The 20,444-nt window shown below is 39.2% G+C and overlaps 1 protein-coding gene across 2 annotated transcripts in view; it reads right to left on the bottom strand.

Annotated features, from left to right (window-relative positions):
- LOC124137708 overlaps positions 1-20,444 on the bottom strand; it is a 139,094-nt gene that overhangs the window by 51,434 nt on the left and 67,216 nt on the right. For both annotated transcript variants that reach the window (XM_048402760.1, XM_048402761.1), the window contains exons 64-90: positions 19,791-19,964; positions 19,336-19,545; positions 19,076-19,118; positions 18,736-18,896; positions 18,152-18,325; positions 17,662-17,880; positions 16,894-16,936; positions 16,558-16,718; positions 15,684-15,863; positions 15,032-15,238; positions 14,630-14,672; positions 13,554-13,714; positions 12,806-12,856; positions 12,394-12,603; positions 11,353-11,581; positions 10,547-10,649; positions 9,542-9,698; positions 8,236-8,462; positions 7,572-7,734; positions 6,550-6,775; positions 5,820-6,036; positions 5,361-5,582; positions 3,631-3,940; positions 2,678-2,913; positions 1,698-1,881; positions 1,066-1,189; positions 138-232 (exon numbers count right to left, since the gene is read on the bottom strand). In XM_048402760.1, the coding sequence (XP_048258717.1) occupies positions 138-232; positions 1,066-1,189; positions 1,698-1,881; positions 2,678-2,913; positions 3,631-3,940; positions 5,361-5,582; positions 5,820-6,036; positions 6,550-6,775; positions 7,572-7,734; positions 8,236-8,462; positions 9,542-9,698; positions 10,547-10,649; positions 11,353-11,581; positions 12,394-12,603; positions 12,806-12,856; positions 13,554-13,714; positions 14,630-14,672; positions 15,032-15,238; positions 15,684-15,863; positions 16,558-16,718; positions 16,894-16,936; positions 17,662-17,880; positions 18,152-18,325; positions 18,736-18,896; positions 19,076-19,118; positions 19,336-19,545; positions 19,791-19,964 (4,530 nt within the window). The remainder of the gene's footprint in view (positions 1-137; positions 233-1,065; positions 1,190-1,697; positions 1,882-2,677; positions 2,914-3,630; positions 3,941-5,360; positions 5,583-5,819; positions 6,037-6,549; positions 6,776-7,571; positions 7,735-8,235; positions 8,463-9,541; positions 9,699-10,546; positions 10,650-11,352; positions 11,582-12,393; positions 12,604-12,805; positions 12,857-13,553; positions 13,715-14,629; positions 14,673-15,031; positions 15,239-15,683; positions 15,864-16,557; positions 16,719-16,893; positions 16,937-17,661; positions 17,881-18,151; positions 18,326-18,735; positions 18,897-19,075; positions 19,119-19,335; positions 19,546-19,790; positions 19,965-20,444) is intronic.

Below are 20,444 nucleotides of genomic sequence, written 5' to 3'. Positions count from 1 at the left end.
AGAACATAACGATACATGGATATAAGTAGTATTTTCGGGACAAGTTAAAATATGTCAACAAAATGGTTTTAGCCGTATTGCCGAAATAAATTTCACATAGTTGAAATTCCTTTTAAAAACTATAATATTTCACCGACCTGATATGTATCTATTTGCTCTGGTGTACAGGAGATCGGTGAGGGGTTTGTCTCCGTTGAAAAGGGTTTTTGACCCGTGGCCATCATGAATTATCCTGAAAATACAACGATTACATTTAGAAGTAATTTCACGTACAAAGATGGCTCCGTGATCTGAGAAATCTGTGATCTTTACATATTCTTCCAGGGAAAAAAAATGAAATAGGTTCTAAAAGCAACCTTGAACCTATCACCATACCAGGAGATGTTGATAGGCATGTGCATAAGGTTATATGCCTTGTACCAGTTTCCACTGATTGTTTTAAGTTAAGCGCTTCAGAAGCACCAGGAGATGTTGATAGGCATGTGCATAAGGTTATATGCCTTGTACCAGTTTCCACTGATTGTTTTAAGTTAAGCGCTTCAGAAGCACCAGGAGATGTTGATAGGCATGTGCATAAGTTTATATGCCTTGTACCAGTTTCCACTGATTGTTTCAAGTTAAGCGCTTCAGGAGCACCAGGAGATGTTGATAGGCATGTGCATAAGTTTATATGCCTTGTACCAGTTTCCACTGATTGTTTCAAGTTAAGCGCTTCAGGAGCACCAGGAGATGTTGATAGGCATGTGCATAAGTTTATATGCCTTGTACCAGTTTCCACTGATTGTTTCAAGTTAAGCGCTTCAGGAGCACCAGGAGATGTTGATAGGCATGTGCATAAGGTTATATGCCTTGTACCAGTTTCCACTGATTGTTTTAAGTTAAGTGCTTCAGAAGTTATTTTGTATATAAGACACGTATATGAATACAAGGTTAACATATTGTTCATTTCACATCATCACAAGAATAGAAACTAGTTTACTTTTGTTTCGTCGGGTTTTGTCACAAATTCTGATCAATAAACCCTGTCGTGAACATGGTACTGTTTATGAAAACACTGTCTCTCACCTGTGGTTCTTTATCTGACTGTTAACACCTCGACACCTGACTTCCCAGTCCGGTCTGTCATCTGGAACCACACTCTCACACGAGGTCACCTCCAGGACATCCAGACTTACATTAGCCAGTGGACCTGAAACACAAGTGGTATCGATCAGTTTTTGTGAAAACGCATCACAAAATCTGATTCAGGTGTTAACGTTATTCTTTCAAGTCATCAAGAAGTACCAAAAATAGCTGAACGTAGAGCAAGAACATCTTTGTATTCAGTGAGCAATGTATTTTCCTAAGTAATTATCATAAGGAAAACATGACTCATTCAACAATTTGTCTCTCATATCACATGTTCAAACAAGGTGACCTAAGATGTTTGACATTTATCACGTTTTTGATAGTTTGGTAACCCCATGGCCTATTCTGACAGGCCAGTGACACAAGAACATAAAAATGTGTTAATGAATTTACTATCAAACAGCGATTATACCAGGTGTTCGCGAAAATAAGAACGTATCCTGCCCACTGATAGCACTCGTCCCAAACATAACTATTTTCTCCACCTGAAAACTCTGTGGTCAATCTTGACAGATCAAGGATATACAATGTACCGCCATACAACAGATCAAGGTCAAGTAACATCCTACCTGGCTCGGGAGGTGTGACATCCACCAGAACACCATTGCTATGGAGGATAGACTCGAACTGAAGGTCGTTGATGAGGTGGATGTTGAAGTAGTACATGACGCCGTGGCGAAGAGACAGATCCTTGTAGATGATCTCGTGGGCAAGGCCAACTCCAAGCCTCTCAAAGTTAGCATACTGATCATACTAGAAGGATAAACATGATATTTGGTTACAATATATTACATAATGCATACATAAAAAACCGTCTCGAACCATTTGTGTTAATTTAATATAAAATCAATGCAATAATTGCAGGATATTAAAGGAGCTTCAGAGCTTCCCTCATATTTTATGAATATTTTTTCTGTCCCTTGCTAAAGCCCGGGAAGAGTAAAAAACATATTCCACTCGTTATGACATGATGACGAGTTTTGTATCCTGTTTTTATTACCAACGACGTTTGTATTAATTATCAACTAAATACAGCTATGTCTATGTGTACTTATAATGGCTGAAACGCGCCTATGAATACACCATGTGCAAAATGTAAATGTAGATTCGCATACTAGAACCCCCTTGCGAACTAAATAGAGAAGTTTTGGAAAATCAAAGATTATGGCAATCTTTTGTCACTACATTATCGCATATACTTATTGCATATACATGTCTTTAATCATTGAAAGAATACGTTTTATACTGAAATGACGGAACTAATTTGATTTGCCATTGCGACTGCACACATCTTGGCTGGTACTGCCGTACTGACATGACAGGCTCAAGTCAAGATTGTGTTCATAGATTTTGAAGTGTCATGACAAGAAGCTGTTTGACATCTTTGTACAGCAAGCATATTCAAGAAAATGTAGTAATCGTGGATTATTATCGCCGGTATTCGTTTTTATCGCTGGACGAATTTCAAATGAGTCAGCTTAAGCTCCATAAAAATCCACATCGCATATATGAGTTGTTTATCACATAACAATGCATAATATAAGCTCACAATGAAAATTTTATGGTCGTGTCCTTCAATGCCCTCTAATAGTTCACAATGTCCTTTAGGGCCTTGGTCGTAGTTGACGCTCATACACTTGGTCTCCGAGAACTTCATACACTCCTTCACACAGGACCCGGCATGGTTCATACTGAAGAACTCGGCAAACACCGGACCAATCAGTCGGCCGTCCTTCCGACCCGTGAAATGTTTCAGCGCTTCGTGGCCAAAATTATCAGATGAAGCTGTGAGGAGTAACAACAATCGCCTTTCACATATCCAGCCTGCTAAATACGATCATATATTATTTGGAGATTTCAACCTTCGGAAAATAACATATTATTTACTGCGTATAAAAAGACAGTATGCGCAACAAGTATCCGTATTAAATGAACTGTTCACCATGGCCTGGTTGTTGTAGCAATGCAATACAATGATCTACAGATTCTTTGATCGGCAATGACAAAGCTTCAATGTGTATCACTTAGGCTTTAACTACAGTAACATAGATGGTGTCACTTTTTCGAAAAGTGGGTGAGTGAATGAGTATGGTTTTACGCTGCTTTTAGCAATATTCCAGCAATATAACGGCGGGGGACACCGGAAATGGGCTTCACACATTGTACCCATGTGGGGAATCGAACCCGGGTCTTCGGCGTGACGAGCGAACGCTTTAACCACTAAGCTCCCCCACCCCACCTTTTGGTAAAGTAAAATAGTTTATTAGTATTGCAAAAGTTGAATAACAATCTTGATTACTATTCACTAACCCTAGTTTCAACATTTATTGTTTTCCAAATATTTTGTTGATCTATGTTAAATGATAACATTTCATATCCCATTAATTATCATTTTGATTATTAAGTCATCCACAAATAGTTTGTAGGCCTTGGGTTTTGTTTTGTTTCTTGGAATATACAAAGTCAATCAGTTTTTCATGGTATTAGTTATATTTTCCTTACGGTCATAGTGAGCATTTGTCCTGTCCTTGAGATTGACAGAGTTGTAGGCTATAACTTCATCTCCATAGATTCCCCTTCCCAGTCCAACACCCACGGACGATTTAACCAGATCTGAATCTTCATACACCACCAAATTCCCTCTCAGTTCAGCTGGGTTACTGGTTGAACTGAAGTCTGATGTCAGTCTGCCACCAGGAGGCGTGACGTCATAGGTGGGGATGCTGCAAGTCACGGTGGATCTCGCGCCTGCGCTGTTCTCGCCATACACCGTGAAAAAGACGGGGACGCCATAGACATTCTTGGAAAATCGCTACAACATGGATATGTATATACACTGAGAGGATCCCTTCAAAATGAAGTATTGAAATATCTTTATTGTAATTACAGGTGAAGTAAGATCAAATGGGTTTTAACATCGCATTACAAACACATCCACTTTTTTTATCGACGCGCATTTCTGTGTCTGTGTGTCTACTTGTAATAGTCTGGACTTATGCCAGATTTATAGTGCTAGATAACTGAGATACCATCCCGCACTTAAACATGAATACCTCTCTCATATATAGACAATATGCTACCTACGAGTCTCCCCTTAATGCCGATGCTTGGGGAAGTAATATCGCGTAACGTCTTTTGGTATGACATGGAGACGAGACCGAACCACCAACCTTTTGCTCTCCCGGCAGGCGCTCCATGCCCTGGACCACGGAGGCGGCCCATCAATTATCATCGTACGGATACTTGAAGGTAAGTCTGTTTGGCACCTTTGACAAATTTTGCAAAATATCATGCTTTCCGCTCTGCTCAAGAGAAATACGAAAGTCCATGTTGAATAATTATTAATATGAAGGAGTGCCATCAACTTCTTAAAATGAGTTCTAGAGGTAGAGCGTCCGCCCGAAGAGCGGAAGGCCTGGGGTTCGATCCCCGGCCGCGTCATACCACAAGACGTTAAAAGATGGTACTTGTTGTTACCCTGTCTGGCGCTCGGCATTTAGGGGCTAAAACAAGGACTGGTCGGCTCGGAGTCAGTATACTGTGTCTGAGTGAGGTATTCATGTTTAACTGTGGCATGGTATCTCAGTGAGCTAGCACTATAAATCGGCATCAGTCCGTACTAGTACAAACAGCCACACACACACGTGCATGCACGTCGCTATATAAGTGCAATAATCTTGGACGTGACGTTAAACCCAATTTCACCTCACCTCTAATAATGGTAATATATTATTATCGTATTCAAAGTGTATGGTTGTTCACATCTTCCTATAATAATTTTGTTGTACGAGTCAGCATGGTAAGGACAGACTTAAAGCAATAAAATCAACTACCTCAGTGAACGAGGGAGTGGGAGTGTTGTCCTAAAGGCTGATTCTATTCAAGCGAACACGAAGGCTTATTCACTTCAGACCAGCACTAAGGAGAAGGACAGTGTTGTTCCAAACACTTATTCACTCTAGGCAAACACAATAGTGAAGGGCAGTGTTATCTCAAACGGCTGATTCACTTCAGGGCCAACACAAGGGGGTAGGGCAGTGTTGTCCGAAATAAGGATTCAAGTCAGATCAACACAAGGGGGAAGGGTATTATTGTCCAAAAGGTTCAAGCTTGATGCTCATCAGAAAGAAACACTGAATAAATCTGGAAATCATACCGACATTAACTGACCATGACAGACATCATTCCAAGTAATTTTTAAAACTGGTTATGATGACAGGTTTCCTGCATACCTGAGTGATAATTGAAGATGGTCCACCAAGACTGACTCTTCGGAGCACATCACTGAGTCCAGGTTTGGTCCCAGCATCCACAAAGATCTGGACCTGACTCCGGTCATCCTGGGCAGCTATGGCTATCTCTACAGCCGGCTCTGTGTAGTCTCTATCGGGGAGTTGTCTCACTAAGCAGCTCCGTGATGTGGACACTGCCCTCTTCTTTCGACCAGAACCTCCCTGATGGACACAGATAATAATACATTGCTTTGTCCCTTTGACAAGCGACGTGTCACATTTAGTAAATTCACCTGAATGTCAAGCATACAATTTCTGGACTGACTAACTGGGACTTTTGGTGGAGTAATCTTGTTTGAAAAGTTTACTTGTAAAGCACCTGAGCGATTGTGAAATGTAAACGCCCAACGCTATCAATAGCATCTGAAATTTATACTTTAATACTATTCTACAACGTACAGTATTGTCCACATAGTTGAGGAACTGTGGTGGAGACTTGTCCTCCTCCTTCTTGCCTGTATCTATCAGTCTCTTCCTTATCCCAGGAGTGGCATATCGCCAGATGACAGCCTTGTACAATATCTTCTTGATCGTGACGAACAAGAGGTTGACCTCCAGGGTGACTAGACCTCGCAGGGTCATCTCGAGAGGGGCCAGTTCCATATCCATGGTCAGACTAGAGAATGTTGTAAATGAGGACCATGATTCCTTGAGTAATGTTGGGTTTTTTAAAATAGAGAACACACAGGTGGCATTTTAAGGTTGCGATAGTTTTACATTGGTATTACGAGTCTTACATCATTGCAATAATATTGTGATTGTACAAGGAACTCATTTAGCTAACACAATGCTCATTTTACTTGGCGTCCTTATTCTACATGGTGCAAAAGTCTAACATGTCTAGACTTAGAAGGATTATATTCATGCGCATAGACGATGCTACGATACAAATGTCAATATAATAAAAAATAAAGTAAAATTTTAATTAGAAAAGCTGGAGTAAAGCTGGCAAACACAAACAATTTAAATATAATCTATTCTCAAACATTACTGAGATTTTTAAAAACACGACTAATATCACACTCGTTAATTAGGATGGTGATCTGGGCTGTGTAGAAGAATTTAAAAAAGAATATATAGTGGGACAGACAGGTATTTGGTATTATATAAGTGAGTTGAGTATACTCACCTTAAATCAAGTGGAAACTTATAGAACCCTATCTCAGCCCTGGATGGAAAGGCAATATTCATGAGGTAGCCGTCAAATCTCAGTTTGCCATACAGTATAAATCCAATGGCAAGTTCTCCGTAGACATAAGCGCTTCCATAGGGCACGACTTGACCAAACACCGTCATGCCAAGGATCTTAGCTCCTACGTCTATTCCCATTCCATAAGTGGCTTGTGCTCTGAATTCTGAAATTGCAGTGGCTTCATACAGTGATTCAGTGGTTTAATACAGTTATTTAGTGGCTTAATACAGTGATTCAGTGGTTTAATGCATAATAAGGAGTTTCAGTTTCAGTGGTCTAGTGGATGGAGCGTTTGCTCGGAGAGTGGAAGGTCGGGGGTTCGATCCTAGGTCGCATAAAAAAATATATATATTAAAATATGGTTTCCTGTGTCACCCTGCCTGGCATTATGGGATAAAACAGGGACTGGTCCGCTCGGAGTCAGTATACTGTGTCTTAGTGGGTAGTTGTAAATAGAAGACATGAAAAAGAAGATTTCTCCAGGGTGAATATTTTTTCAAGCTGAGCGAGGTTCAAAACAGTATCCACTTCAGTAGATAAATGCATAAGTATGGTGAAGATCAGGGATCATAATCAATGCGAATATAACATTAAATCAGTGGGACGCAATGGTCCATGGCAAGTTACGTCTTCTTAGACTATTAACTTTGACCACCAAGTTGTACTGAATACTGGGGAAAGTATTGAGTGAGTGAACAAACGAGTGAACTTCAAGCAGTTTTCCAGTCACGTCATGGTGGGTCATTCATGAGCTTCACACAATGTACCCATGCGATGCTTTACCCCTAAGGCAACTACTTCATCGGTCCTTGAAAGAAAGAAAACTGTACTCCATGTGACGTGTGACAGTGGCAACAATTATAATCTGGATGTAGAAACATAAGATAAATATTCCATGTCATGCAGAATCAATTATATTTCTATTTATTAGCATGGTTGTAGCATAAATCCATACTCACCAAAGGTCATGGGTACAAGTCCCCCAATCAGGAAGAAATACTTGTAGTGGAAGAAATTGATGCTTTTTCTGGGTATGCTGAAGTCTCCTTGAAGGGTAATATCAAATGAACTGAATGCGTTGGCTCCATCGCCATTGATGACAGCATTGATTATCTCGGAATACTGAAATTGAGATTGCTGATTATAGGGGGAGAGCTGGCTTAAGGCAGAGAATATCATTTACTTTACAACAGACACTAGTATTTTGATGATACTTGCTGGTCTTACTTTTAGCACATGCAGTACACGTCTACATCTATATAATTCCTGTATCTGTATCAAGATAAATGTCCCCGTCATTGCTGATATAAGAAGGGTTTCCAAGCACTGTTCAATGATAGTACTTCCAGAACTTGACTTTAACCAAAATAACCTTGACCTTTGATAGACATAGCATCAACATGGTACATGCAAGTATGACGTTTCCTGTTTGTGGAGAGGAAAGTTTGTCTTAGAAACTGACACGATATGTTATGCCAAGGAAAGGGAAAGGTGTTAAATATCATATTAATTATCGAAACATCACGTCCACTGCCCAACAGAACAATCTAGCAGTGCAGAGGCTTTAACGTTGTAAGTACCCTTAAAACACACGTCTGTCGTGATATAGTGAATGTCCTTTACCAGGGCAAGAGCCAGATCTCTGAGTTGTCTCGTCAGACGAAGAGCAAGTTCAGGGTCGATGTTCTTGGCATCAAACATGGCGATCATCTCCCCGATGCTCATGTTGGCCAGTTTAGCACCGAGCAGCTGCAGTCCTCTCCCAGTCAGACCTTTCCCCACGGTGTACGCCTGATCCCCGCGACCCAGGATGTCGGTGACCCGACCCAGGACTTTCATGATCTTCTCACCTGGGGACATCAGTTACACTACTAAAACGTGACTGAAATAAAAGGCTCTTAACAAGGAATTTAACCAACATTTGCCCTCCCAAGTTGTATGAATGAGGCAATTAGATCCGGATGCTGAGTGAGTCTCAGTAAGTGCAGTTACCGCTGCATTTAGCAATATTCAAGACATGTCACTCAGGGTACAGGCATAATAGATTTGACAAGTTCTTCGGCTTATTGTTTCAACGAGCGTCATACGACTCTTGTTCAAGAGTTATTTGATGGTTTGGGTTACAACATTCAAGACCATTGTCAAGACATTTGCAAATTTGACTGACATCTGTGACTAAAATTATGTCCGATGCAATTCCCTAGTTTGAACTGTTCCATATGTTTTTGTTTTGTAATTGAACAATTGACATGCATTTGCATGTGTTTGTGACGGGTGCCACAGGAGGAGCAGGGTATGCTCACCTTTTCCCGAACTCCTGGTTTCATCATATTTGATAGTGATTCATGAACACGTGATTATGATACAGTCGGAATCGTACGATAGACACCGCTACCTATGAGCGATGAGTGATTATGGAATGGCGTCTTTGACTTTTTAACCACTTGGCTAACATATTGTCCAGGGTGCAAACAAAACCATTCCAAGGTACACAGAGACATTCTAATAGTAGTTACAATGGACAATACCAACGTATAACTCCAAACATGTGGACTGGCTTTTAGTGATTAGACATTACATTGCGATCGAATCGGAGCAGGCAAACACACAAAATGTCGATGAAGCAATGCAAGTTCACACCTACAAAGAGAGGTGAATTATTGTTTATATTCCATGCTAAGTTCTAAGAACACTTTCAAGGACAGAGTACTACTAATGCTTCTCTACATGCAGGTAAATAATACTGCCAAAGAAAAATAGCAACTGCAATTAAGATACCAAATGGACATAGCTGCATATGTATAAGAAACTAACCACAAAAAGACAAACAAGATGCATATCTTCGTATATTAAATCAAAAGGCGATATGTCTAAACAACTGTTAACTAAACAATGCTATGCACATTTCGTGACAAGACAAACTACCCACCTCCTTCCATGCCTAGAACGACGTTGCCACCGCCGACCTCCCCTGAGTACAGAATAGTTCCTGGGTTGGCTAAACCCATCTTCTTGATGGCACTCTTAGTGTTGGTTGCTGTGTCATCTCCATCCGTGCGTGATATAATCAGTGAGCTTTCTCTTTTCTGGAAGGTAGAGACATCTAGCTATATGTGATATCGAAAAGGTTCGTGTCCGACATCAGTACTTCAGTCTTTATTACCTCCGTACTGAGGGGGGCACAGGCCTAGGGTACATAATACAATATATTTGTTATTAAATAAACTGCTTTCTGTACATCATTGGAATATATAAAAACATAGACAATTGGTGTAATAGTAGAATCTGAGAGTTATTTAACATATCTATAAACATAAAGACGTTTGTAACATAGATACTTATGTCTTGCCACAGAATAAACTGGACAAATGAGAAGAAAGTGACACTCGTTTTCAATGCTATTTAAGTTACATAGCTTGCAGATTCCGTCTTCTCTTTTAATAAAAGGTATGTCGCCCTGTTCCAATAAAATGATAGTTCTATGAAACATCGGAACCAAGCTTGAGTAATGTTGTAAGTACTTCAAAGTACTGAATTTCTGAAATTTGAAAAATAATATCTAATTCACAGAAGGAATTTTCAAGTTAGTTTGCAGATTTTAAAGTATACAAACACATTCGTGATGAGAACAAAGTTATGTTGCGTATAAAACTCCTATGAATTAAGATGTTGATCACCAAACCTAAACTTCAGTGCCGTTCCCGTGATCCACCAGCAGTGAAACACTACGCGTCACTTTCGGGCAATCAGTTGTCTGATTTTTGCTACACCATGTTTCTTATTAATATTTCTGATACAGCCTCCTGGTTAGAAGGTAATTTATGTCTATTATATAACGGATAACAATCCTTAATTGTTAACGAGAGTATATTTGATTCTTCCTAAAATTTCATAAAGAAATTAATCAAACAAACGATAGAAATCAGTATCATACTGCTTCAGCCTTCAGTCTGTCAAACAGATCCTTGATTTCGTCATTCGTGAAGTTCTGTTTCATTGCTTCATTGAGGATCCGCTTGGCATCGCCTGTGGGTATTCTGAATAAGGAGAAGGCCATAGAAGTTCAGTCTCGTTAAATCCTAAACATCCGTTAGTTAGTTCTATATTTACCATGAGTGACACCGAATGAACTTTCTATAGAACATACATTTTGTCTTAAATTCGTTTCTGGACATGTTGAATGTTCTATGCTACTTCACGACGTTGGTAGCAAAGGATTTGTTTTCAGGAAAATAATTATGTTGTACACATGAGCTATATTTCCTTTCCGACTTATTTACACAACGAGTTTGTGACGCGTGTTTTTGTATGTCAAGAGTTTCAGCCACATTTTGTAAATTTCAAAATCTGCATTTGTATGTTTATTACACGCTAACAATCCCTTCCATTAAACGTCTTCCTTGGAAGATGAGCTGGAAAGAGGTTTTTTTCATCTTCAAGTAATTCTAATAGTTTGAAGTATTGTACTGATGTGGAACTCGAAATTGCATATATACACACATATGTATACAAGGGTCATTGAAAAGGTTCGACTCCCGCATCAGCACAATACTTCAACTATTGAAAATGCTAATAGATGAAACACTTTGTAAAAATAGTCAATAAGGCTATGAAAAACAGCTCAGGTGTATAAGATAGTTACTTTTTGTAAAGCCCACATACTTTCCACCTAACGCATAAAAGCAGTGAAGCAAAAGGAAACGGTACCTGTCCTCAGTAAAGGGATTATGCAACACTCACAAATCTAAAGGACTTCTTCTTTTTCTTCTTCTTCCAACAGGCGAACATGAAGATGGCATCTGGAACGTCTTTTCATCCAGGAGTTTGTAGTAGTAGCAGTTGTTGGTGAGGTCGTGCCCGTTCATGGCACAGACCTTCACGTGGAAGGACACCTCATATAAGGATGGCGTTTTGCTGATCACGTAGCTCAGAGTGATGGCGTTGCCAACTGGCTCTGTGTGGTTTTTGTCTGGCAGAACAATAATAATTACATCATGACACTTGACAGTTTGGTCACATACCAGTGTTTGCCATTATTGTACATATTAACAACGAAAGTCCTCACATACGAGTAAGATATTGGACAAATACTAGCCTTCACCCCCGCAACTTCTGTATTACTTATTGGGCAAAGTATGCTATGCATGTTAATTCCTTCTACATCAAAGGTCATAATAGGGGGACATAGGTGGTTCAGGAGCCGTAATTCACTGTGCGACCCATGGGCGTGCATGGAACCTCTGACCATTGGTTCGAAACCCGATTCGCTCTGATTATGCTTATAGGTTTGTCTGCACCATACACATGCTTGTGGGTTTCACATACGTGGCGAACCTCTGAGAGATTTTCTCCCACATTTAGCTGACACGCCTTGATATAACTGAAATCCTGTTCAAAGTGGTGTTGAACCAAAGAAACTCATTCACTGCCATAATACCATGAAGAAACAGCGTCCAAACTATGACTTAAAATGACTGAGATAGAAATGTATCTTAAATTTGCTTAATATGTTTTCAATATCGAAAGAGCGACATTCACCAATGTAAAATTTCATCCTCACAACGCTAGATGTGATTTCATTAAAGGTGTTGAAAATGTGACAGTTCATGGTCAAAGAAAATGAAAACACCAAGATAAAGATCAAATGGATTGTTTTAATTATGGTGTGTAATTTCAATTATTTTTTCCTTTTGCATTTAACGTTCTTAATTCATAAAGAAGAACATCTCAATGAATCTCTTTTCTTCGGGTGTTCCTGCCCCAGTTACCCTCTCCACTCACCATAGTCCACAGCCTGAAGCTTCTTCGTCCACTCTTTGTTCTCTATATGGTACACAAGTTGGTCATTACAGTGGTCAACCTCGATGCCGGCAGTGATGGAGTAGATGCCGAGATACTTGAGGTCGACGTCCACACAACACGTGCTTCCCATGCAGTTGTCAGTCAGTCGGCAGGTGCTCGAGATGGCAGCAGGGAGGAATGCCGGACAAGCTTGGATCATAAATAGAAACCATGGCTCATGTAAACTCCATTGTACAGAAGCAGGTGCTTTAGGAAGTACAATTAAATAATAAAACCATTGTTTACAGGAACTATTTATTTATTACGAACATGCACATGTTTGTTCATTTTATATTCTACGTTGTGTGATAATGTATTATAAAAATAAAAATAAAAGAATTAATATACCTACCAGAAGTTTGCAGAGCACATTTTTCAGACTTCCAAAAATCAAAGGAGACACCTGCAATGTAAATAATATAACATTTACTCTTGCGTAATTACATTATATTATAAAACGACAAACAAAGACACCAATGTAACATTGCTGTCAAAGAAGAACATCACTGTTCGTTATAAATAAGATAAGAAATATTAGATATGCTGGGTAAAGAATTTGTGTAGAGAACTATATATCGCGAGTTTGATCGTGTTTCGTAATGGCCAGGGTATCCTTCTTCCACAGACAAAGGCATATTGTTTGACAACCATTTGCCACTTTGATCATAATTCTAAGATGATATTTAGAAAATGGTGCATTCTGGTTGGTCCGCCAGCAATGCTGAATCCAATTTAGACCATGATTTCGCTAAAACAATATTTATTTAAAAGAATTTTTTTCACAAAAACGACTGGAAGGTGATTTTCAGTACTGTCTTAACTTGCTATTTGAAGCAAGTATGGATATATATTTTTTATAGACAATCCGACGAACTCACACGCACGAACGCACGCACACACGCTCGCACGCTCGCACGCATGCTAGCACGCACACAAGTATACGTGTATACATACACACAAACACTCTTGATCTTCCTGTAAAAACCCAGTATAAATTTTGTCCAACAGTTTCTGAAAGGCTGGCCACATGAACACATTTAATTAATAAGGCCATGAACATAATCAACAGTAATGTTTACACACTAATATCACGCACATACCACTAAAGGGCACTGGTAGACTCGGGCTACACGGAGAATAGACCAGCTCTGACTGGGAGAAGACTGGGACTTCAAGCACACACGTGTTGTCCTCAAAACACATCTTGATGTTCAGGTCAATCACCAGCTTCTGGGAGGCAGGAATGTGTTTTAGTTTGTACCTGTGGAGATATTTGATAAGCTGTTCTACATAATGTGTGGATGGTATCCGTACGCTTCTATGCAATAAAATATTTTTCTGTGACTTTATTCTGAAGAATCCTAAGAGATTTATAAAATTATGCCATTTATTTCCTAAGCCTGGGAGACATTCTTGGTAGTTGTAACAACATATCTATTGAATATTGATTCAAAGTGTATATTCCATTGTAGATTATTGTGGACAGAAGTAAGAAGCTGAGGTGCAGGATAAAGTTGAATGACTTATTAACAATTTGCAAAAAGCTGAACAACAAAGGAAATCTGTGACTCCACAATAACGTAAAATTGATATTCCTCGTAGTAGGGCTACAAAACTACACATTTTTTGGCTTGAGCTGTAACGTAAAAAAGGTATCGCCTGGTACGCGAACACGGTGTCGCCCGAGTGTCTTTTGATATCAAATATATCAATATAAAATGAGAAAAGTGAGAAAAAAAATTCACTTTTATCAACGAGTGTTGATATAGTTGATATCAAAAGACACGAGGGTGAGATTTTATTTATCGTCCATCATCCTCCTCCAACTTTTTCAGTTGTAGACAGTAATAAGCAGTGTCTTAAGTGTAAAAAAGAATTGCTAACAGCTTCAGTAGCAGAGCAATTAGTATCGTCATTAGATTGTGACGTCATGTAACAACGACGTCACAATGGTCTGCAAAGCATTGTGATGCTATTTCATTTATAGATATCGCTTGACCCAAGCGATATCTCCTGTGGGAGGCAGTTTTGGATGATAAAATAATGACTCCTCTCTAAATATGTCTGGTAATTTGTTACATCAGTTTGTAAAGATACACGAGTATGTATGATCCACATAATCTACATGTATCACAGCAGGTTCAGTCACATGAATTAAAACGCATCTGATACTCACGCCAGCCGTGTCATATCTCCCAGGATGAAATGTCCTTCTGTTCCTGAAGCAGAACGGGTAGTACATCAGTATTTCATTATCTGTCTTTAATGTTTATATGTGTCGGCTTTATGTTCAATAATACCTCAAAGAGACCATGGTATAATCATATACCATTATGGTGAAGTTTTATATAACAAGTGTGGTGGTGTCAATTCATAGATTATAATAATTAGAATTTGATATTGGAAATCGTGATCAGTGGATTGCGGCAACTCTTGGACACAACTTTGCAGTGGGTTAGACCACTGACCCATCCTGAGCCTATATATAATACAACATTGTGACAAATCATTATTCAATCTAGTGTAGAAAAACACAAAGACCTGTACAGTACTGTGTATTGACTACATAATGACTTACTCCATTCGTACTCCAGGAGTGACACGGTGTACGATAGTTTTTCTATGGTCATTGTGAGCTGAAGGTTACAAACATCCACATCAAACTTGGCCTGGATGGTCCTCTTGATGAGACGAACATCGACACAACAGTCTACAGTAGAACAGTTGGAGGCCAGGTGACATCGCACTAAGTCTGGTAGGGATGGTACGGCTCGGCTCCTACATTCTGGAAACACAGAAATACTTAAATATAAAGACGGGTCTCTTACTCTCATGTACACTGTTGACGCCTCACTGTAATTTGCAATGTTGTGAGAATTCCGAAATAATTAAACCATGACTTATGCTATGCTACATGCATTTTGTTTAGCTGTTGTTGTAGATTTCGCAGTGGCTGACTCTTTCACAGATTAGGCGCAAGTTGGGGTGTATAAAGGGCATAGGAGATTTCAACTGATTTTTGAGTTCATTGCTTTTATAGAATATGTAGATATATAAAACCAATCAAATTATTCAAAACCTGTAGATCCCTATGATTCTAACATTAGCCATCAGTTACCCTGAAGTCATCAATGCATTTGTACCATCACCCACATAATTGTTCTCCTCAATCGGATTACACTAAGATGCAAACCAACATGCAATAACTAACTGTATGTTAATACACTTGCCATTATTCCAGTTGTTTACCCCAGCAGGAGAATATGGACTTGCTGACTGGTCACAGGCTGGACTGAGGAGATACTGTGACACGCCGAGATCATCCAGGAGCTGAGATATCAGAGTATCCGTGAAAGAAGACACGGTGGAGGACAGCCCCTTGCCTGACGCCCAGTTGGACAATGAGAAATCTAAAACAAACAATCATAAATGTCTAATGATCATAGATGGTCGAAACGATTACACTAGTATCATTAAAATACAAAGGAACATTTTGTGGACTCCGATGTATGGCTACTTAATACCTTGAATATATATCTCTGCTCTCTTCAAAAGATTTATCCGAATATGTAAATCTTTGTTCTTATATGAACGCCTATGTATATGGACCGGATTCCTCAAATCGAATACACATATTTGACTTTGATTGCCACACGATATATCAACATGATTTGTTTCACTAAACGAAAATGAACACATACCACAAACATTGGCCTATTAAAGGAAATGATACCACAATTATGCGTGCAACACACCTACAAACGTGCCTGAGACATCAAACGGACATAATATGAAGTGAATCCTTCCGGATACTTAGCGTGCTACGTTATCACTCGTTTTAGGCTTCTGTTGAAAATTAGCTTTTCGGCTATCATAACCAATAGAATACATTAGAAATACGTGTTCGGCATGATGATGAAGGTCACACCAAAAAAAACCCAAAACAATTGACTATTTAACCATCTTAAATTGAATACCATGCTCTTGTATATACAATGTCGGCCTGTCTATTAACAACCTCTTTGGAATTTAGGCAAAATAATGATGATATAAGAAAGGACAGATAGTAATAAAAAAGATTACACATATCTATTCAAGCCTTACTTCTCCGTTTCAGCATGGTCTCCCAGTCACACAGGGGTTGTGGTATCTTGGCTTTGTCAAGGAAGGTTTTAGAGAACAAACACTCGTTCTGTTTCAGACACACACTGACAGCTGCTGTCACCTCCAGTTTCTTCTCAAACAGCAGTCGATTGATTGTGTAACTGAAACATCATAGTTTCCTAAATGCATCTATATGTACTTAAACGTGACATCTTTGGTGCATGCATGTAGTGTAGATTCACATTTATTGTGTTCTTGTTGTACTTTACTTAATCCTTGTTTTTTAAATCAACAATTGGCACACACCTCTCCTACAAAGGCGACATCAACACTTACTCTACTCGAATGACACCTTTCACATAAAAATGCTCCTCTGTACCTGTAAACAAAATGAAAATATGTAAATATACAATGCAATACTCATATTTGTTTCAGCACATGGGGAACCATGATACATAATTTACACGCGAAGGCGAAACTCGCTATCAAAGGTTGTATAAACAATCCCCTAGCCGCGTCACACCAAAGGATGGTGATTATTGTTACCCTGCCTTGTGCTCGGCATTAAGGGGATGAAACAAGGACTAGTCGTCTCGGAGTCAGTATACTGTGTCTGAGTAGGGTATCCACTATAAACTCATCATAAGTCCGGACTAGCAAGTGCAAGCAGCCACACACAAATTCTAAATATACCAGATAACCGAAACCATGAACAATTGTCTAACACCTCATATTTATAGGACCGCCTCCGTGGTCTAGTGGTAGAGCGTCCGCCCGGAGAGCGGAAGGTCCGGGGTTCGATCCCCGACCGCGTCATACCAAAAGACGTTAAAAGATGGTACTTGTTGTTACCCTGTCTGGCGCTCGGCATTAAGGGATGAAACAAGCACTAGTCGTTTCGGAGTCAGTATACTGTGTCTGAGTAGGGTATCCACTATAAACTCAACATAAGACCGGACTAGCAAGTGCAAGCAGCCACACGCACACACGTACATGTTGTTAAAAAAATCCCATTTACGTTTCTCATATCAGATCATCATAATGTATCAATAATTACATGCATCACAAAACAATATGATATAATATTCAGATGTTAAGCCATACCCCACTGATAATCAAACAGAATTTGTTTGTAGACCAGATTTTCCACGCCCACTGTCAGCTGATAGGTGCACATGTCCACTGTCAGGAACACGTTGAAGGCACGTGGCAGGAAGTCGATGTAGATGCAGCAGTCAACGGCGGCGCAGATGTCAGGCACGTGACATGCCATAGAACCAGGGAGTTCTGGGAGGTTCTGGTCAAGCCCAGGAACTGGACACTCTTAGAGTTGTAGTGGAAACCATCACCATTAATAAGCCACTTATTGCTCCATTTGGTCATTTAGGAAATTTTGCAACTATTTAAAATGTTTGAATATATAAGTTCAATCTATCATTGATTTCCGTTTTGGGCGTAGAAGTTCATTCATTTATTAATAATGAACAGAATATTATACTATTTATAAAAGTAATATTTAACAAATTAATGTCGTAAGAATATTGGTTTCTATTTTTCATACCAGGTCAGCATAACCTAATATTCCGGGTCTTACCTTTGTTCCATCCATTGACAGTAGGCATATAAGGGCTGCTTGTATTTTGACACTGTTGTGTCTTCAGATACCCTGCTATTTCCAGCCTCTCAAACAGTTTGGCTGCGATGACTGAAGTGAGACTCTCTGATCCAGTGGAGTTCATCTCAGACAAGAAGTCAGACAGAGAGAAATCTAGGAAGAAAGATGTATCATCATGAATATCCATATAGGAACTGAAGATTATTGAGGAGTGCCATTACATGTTTCGTTGATCCAAGAAATACAAACAAACGAGAACTACGTGGAATTTCAATAAGAAACCGTATTTTATGTCATAAAACTACAGCAAATTATTTTAAAATATATTTCAACATGTTAATGAAAAGCTTTCGTTAAAATAGTATGATAATTACATATTTTCAATGAGCTTTACAATGATATCGAAAAACATATTGCAATCATTTTTTTAATATTCAGCTTCACTTGAGAAAATAGTTCTACCAAGTGGAATAATTGTAGCAATTATAATCTAGTCCTCACAGTCCTACGTCTGAATGAAAAGTCAGGATACATTGCTAATCATCCAGCAAGCATTATCAGACCTGCAAGAGCTGCTGTACTGTCCCAGTCACAGACCAACTTGGGAATCTTGACGTCCTTCAGAGCAGGGAAGGAAATGAGACAGGAATCCTCCTCAAAACAGACACTGATGTTGAGGTTGATCAGGAACTTCTTTTCCCCAAACAGATCATCGATCATGAAACTGCAAAACAAAAAACAAGTGTAGCAATATATTATGTCCTTAATACTGTTCTTAAACAGTGAACCTCGAAAGTCAAGAATACCTTTGATTTGAAATGTTGGGAGTATTATTACAACTCCGACAAATATTAAGGTTTCTTAAAAATAATAGTAAATTAGCAATGCTATATCAATGCTTACTCTACACGGATTACGTCCTTCAAGTTGAAGTGTTCCACAGTACCTGTAACAAAAAAACCTGTTATTTAAGACATGACAGATGAACAGTTTACTCTTCTTTTGCATCTCTACATGTCAAATTTATAACAAAATGAGACACATTACAGTCAATTCTCCCGATAACTCGGTGATATAAATATACTGTTACTTCTCGCATCTGGATACCTAAATACCTTTTATCCAACCTTATGTCTATTTCGAGATATATTTGTATCATTCACCCCATTTGTAGCTGGACAAGGCCCTGGTGAAGACGAGCTTCTCTATGCCCATGGTGAAGGTGTAGGTGCAAGGGTCTATTCCTATCTGGACGTTGAAGGATCTCCCGATAAAGTCCACGTCAATACAACACTGTATGGAGCCACACGGGTCTGACAGATGACAGGTAACGGAGTCTGGTAGTGTGGGCAGGGTGAGACTGGCAGGGCAGTCTGAAAACATAAAACACGTGTGCATTAGTGTGTTATTACTCCTTGTCAGTATCAATGTCTTAAGGTGACTTTTCTATTCAAAGAAGGAAAACAATAATCACAAGCACTTCCCGTCGCAACTTCTTCAGAAAACACGTTTGTGTCAGTAAGTGTATTTTTAAACACAACGATGATTTCATAACCACTAAACAATGTTTACAGTCTTATTGTGCTTTTTACAAAAGTTCATCAGTGAAATAGCTTACCCTTCTTCCAACCCCCAACTGCTCCAGCATAGGGGGGTAGACTCTTGCTACACTTGGGGTCACTCAGATAGCCTGTGAGACCAAGTCTGTCCAGAAGTTTGGACACAGCTAGGCCGGCCAGTCTCTTGCCAGATGGGAGCTTCAAATCAGATAGCCAGTTCTTCAAAGAAAAGCCTACAAATATAAGATGTGAAAGACATGTGATAATAGTGTCCCTGAGCAGAATTCATGAACATATTTTATAAGGACACAGCCATATGGAACTGAATATGCCACACCATGTTATATCTGTACAATTCAGTTAGGTAACATTGTAGTCTGAATATATTTATCAAGGGTTATTCAATCTATACGTAAATGTGGTTGATTGACACGTTAAAGTCCTGAGTTCGATTCCCTCAATATTACGGTACGTAGTCCATGAGATGGTCATAGAACCGAATCTAGTTGTGCAATGTGTTTCTGTCAGATCAATATGTGATAATATTGTCCCTCAGTAGAAATGCACGATTATTAAGGACACTGCCATCTTCATAATTCTTTTAGTTGACGCTGCAGACGATGTTAATCTTTTATCGTGGATTATTTTAAGTAGAGGTTACATCAGTCTTGGAACTTTCAAACCCTGTGTTTGATTCCTTAAATATTACAGTG

The sequence above is a fragment of the Haliotis rufescens genome, unplaced genomic scaffold, assembly GCF_023055435.1.
Source record: "Haliotis rufescens isolate VD_foot unplaced genomic scaffold, xgHalRufe1.0.p SCAF_29, whole genome shotgun sequence".
In the NCBI taxonomy this organism is placed as follows: Eukaryota; Metazoa; Mollusca; class Gastropoda; order Lepetellida; family Haliotidae; genus Haliotis; species Haliotis rufescens.
Note: the sequence above shows the minus strand (reverse complement) of the source record. Positions and strands in the feature narration are given on the sequence as shown.